At 54.5% G+C, this 2,806-nt stretch overlaps 1 protein-coding gene across 1 annotated transcript in view; it reads right to left on the bottom strand.

Moving 5' to 3' along the window:
• gpkow (G patch domain and KOW motifs) overlaps positions 1–836 on the bottom strand; it is a gene marked incomplete at its 3' end in the record, with an annotated part of 6,575 nt that extends 5,739 nt beyond the window's left edge. The window contains exon 1 of the mRNA XM_055665807.1: positions 654–836. Coding sequence (XP_055521782.1) covers positions 654–676 — 23 coding nt within the window. The remainder of the gene's footprint in view (positions 1–653) is intronic.
• Between the last annotated feature and the right edge of the window lie 1,970 nt (positions 837–2,806).

Raw genomic sequence — 2,806 nt, 5'->3', positions numbered from 1 at the left:
TACACTACACTCCCTGTCCACATACACTACACCCTGCCCCTGTCCCACGACACTACACTCCCTGTCCAACATACACTACACTCCTGTCCCACATACACTACACTCCCTGTCCCACATACACTCCACACTCCCTGTCCCACATACACTACACTCCCTGTCCCACTAGACTCCCTTATTTATCTTATTATTATTTATCTATATATATATATATATATATATATATATATTTATCTAGATATAGATATATTTATCTATATATATAGATATATATATATATTTATCTATATTTATATAGCACATTTTCAGTGCTTCACATAATGACATTACATTCACACACAGGCAAAGGTGGGTGAAGTGTCATACACGACCACCCTGTCCCACATACACGACCACCCTGTCCCACACACACGACCACCCTGTCCCACACACAACGACCACCCTGTCCCCCACATACACGACCACCCTGTCCCACATACACGACCACCCGGCCCCACACTACACTCCCTGTCCCACATACACGACCACCCTGTCCCACATACACGACCCCCCTGTCCCACATACACGACACATCCCCCCCCTGTCCCACATACACCCCCCCTGTCCCACATACACTACACTCCCCCTGTCCCACACACACAACTCCCCCGCGTTACCCCAGCAGCACGATGTTGCCCATGTGTAGAGCGGTCACTGTGTCCGTGTGTCCGGGCTCCGGCCCCGGCTCCAGTTTCAGCCCCGTCGCTGGTGTTTTCCTGCTGGAGACGCGGGTGAAGGTGAAGCTGACGGGGCCGCGGGGCCGCTGTTGTTGTCCCCCCTGTGTCTGTGTCTCCGTCTCTGTCTCCTCATCCCCCCCTGTGTCTCCCCGCTCCTCCATCTTGTCGGCGGGCAACGGCCACAGCAACAACAACAACATGGCGGCGGCAACGGCGGCGACACGGACTACAACTCCCGGCGACCAACGCGCCGCAACCCCGCCCGCTCACAGCGCGGTGACGTCAACTTGGACTACATCTCCCGGCGGTCTCTGCGCTCAGTGACGTAAGTGGCAATATGGCGGCACGCCAATGACTACAATGTGACGTCACATCGGACTACACCTCCCGGCGGTCTCTGCGTGCCGACGTAAGTGGCAATATGGCGGCCTGACGTCAGGACTACAATGTGACGTAAGAACGGACTACTACTCCCAGAGGTCTCTGCGTGTTGACGCAAGAGGCAATATGGCGGGCAATACTGAACTACAAAGTGACGTCATACCGGACTACAGCTCCCATCGTCCACCGCGAGTTGTCCTGACGTCTTGAACTACAAAGTGACGTGTGAGGCAATATGGCGGCCTGATATATTGACTACAAAGTGACGTCATTACGGACTACAACTCCCGGCGACCCCCGCGCCGCAACCCCGCCCGCTCACAGCGCGGTGACGTACCCTGGACTACATCTCCCGGCGGTCTCTGCGCTCAGTGACGTACGGAGCAATATGGCGGCACGCCTAGGACTACAATATGACGTCAATACGGACTACAGCTCCCAGCGACCCCCGCGCGTTTGGGTTGACGTCATTGACTACAAAGTGACGTAAGTGGCAATATGGCGGGCAATACTGGACTACAAAGTGACGTCATATAGGACTACAGCTCCCGGCGTCCACCGCGAGTCGGCCTGACGTCACGGACTACAAAGTGACATTGATGAACTACAGATCCCAGCATCCTCTCGACTAGGACTACAATATGACGTATTGAAGGACTACAGCTCCCAGAGGTCTCTGCACGCTCCATGGACTACAAAGTGACGTGTGTGGCAATATGGCGGCCTGACGTCATGGACGACAAAGTGACGTATATACGGACTACAACTCCCGGCGTCCAACGCGCCGCAACCCCGCCCGCTCACAGCAAGCGCGGTGACGTCAACAGTACTACAACTCCCGGCGGTCTCTGCGCTCAGTGACGTACGGAGCAATATGGCGGCATGCCTATGACTACAATATGACGTAAGATTGGACTACTACTCCCGGCGTTCTCTGCGTGTTGACGCAAGTGTTAATATGACGGCCTGACGTCAAGGACTACAATATGACGTAAGAACAGACTACACTTCCCAGCGTTCTCTGCGCTGACGTTTGATGCAGCGCTCCACGCACATGACGTAAGTGGCAATATGGCGGCCTGACGCAAGGACTACAAAGTGACGTTGATGGACTACAGATCCCAGCATCCTCTCCGACTAGGACTACAATATGACGTATTGAAGGACTACAGCTCCCAGAGGTCTCTGCACGCCATGGACTACAATGTGACGTCAATACGGACTACAGCTCCCAGCGTCCACCGCGAGTTGTCCTGACGTCATGAACTACAAAGTGACGTTGAAGCAATATGGCGACCAGCCATTGACTACAATATGACGTAATGAAGGACTACAGCTCCCGGCGGTCTCTGCGCTCAGTGACGTACGGAGCAATATGGCGGCACGCCTATGACTACAAAGTGACGCAATCACGGACTACAGCTCCCGGCGAACCCCGCGCGTTGTCCTGACGTCATGAACTACAATATGACGTGTGAGGCAATATGGCGGCCTGGCGTCTAGACTACAAAGTGACGTCAATACGGACTACAGCTCCCGGCGACCTCTGCGCGCGCTGACGTAAGGGGCAAAATGGCGGCCTGGTGTCCAGACTACAAAGTGACGTCATATCTGACTACAGCTCCCATAGGTCTCTGCGCGCTGCATGGACTACAATGACGTAGGAACGGACTACAGATCCCGGCGACCACCGCGAGTTGGCCTGACATCAC

This window comes from Leucoraja erinacea, unplaced genomic scaffold (assembly GCF_028641065.1).
Source record: "Leucoraja erinacea ecotype New England unplaced genomic scaffold, Leri_hhj_1 Leri_1511S, whole genome shotgun sequence".
Lineage (NCBI taxonomy): Eukaryota > Metazoa > Chordata > Chondrichthyes > Rajiformes > Rajidae > Leucoraja > Leucoraja erinaceus.
The sequence above is the reverse complement of the archived record's forward strand: the minus strand, read 5'-3'. Positions and strand labels throughout refer to the sequence as shown.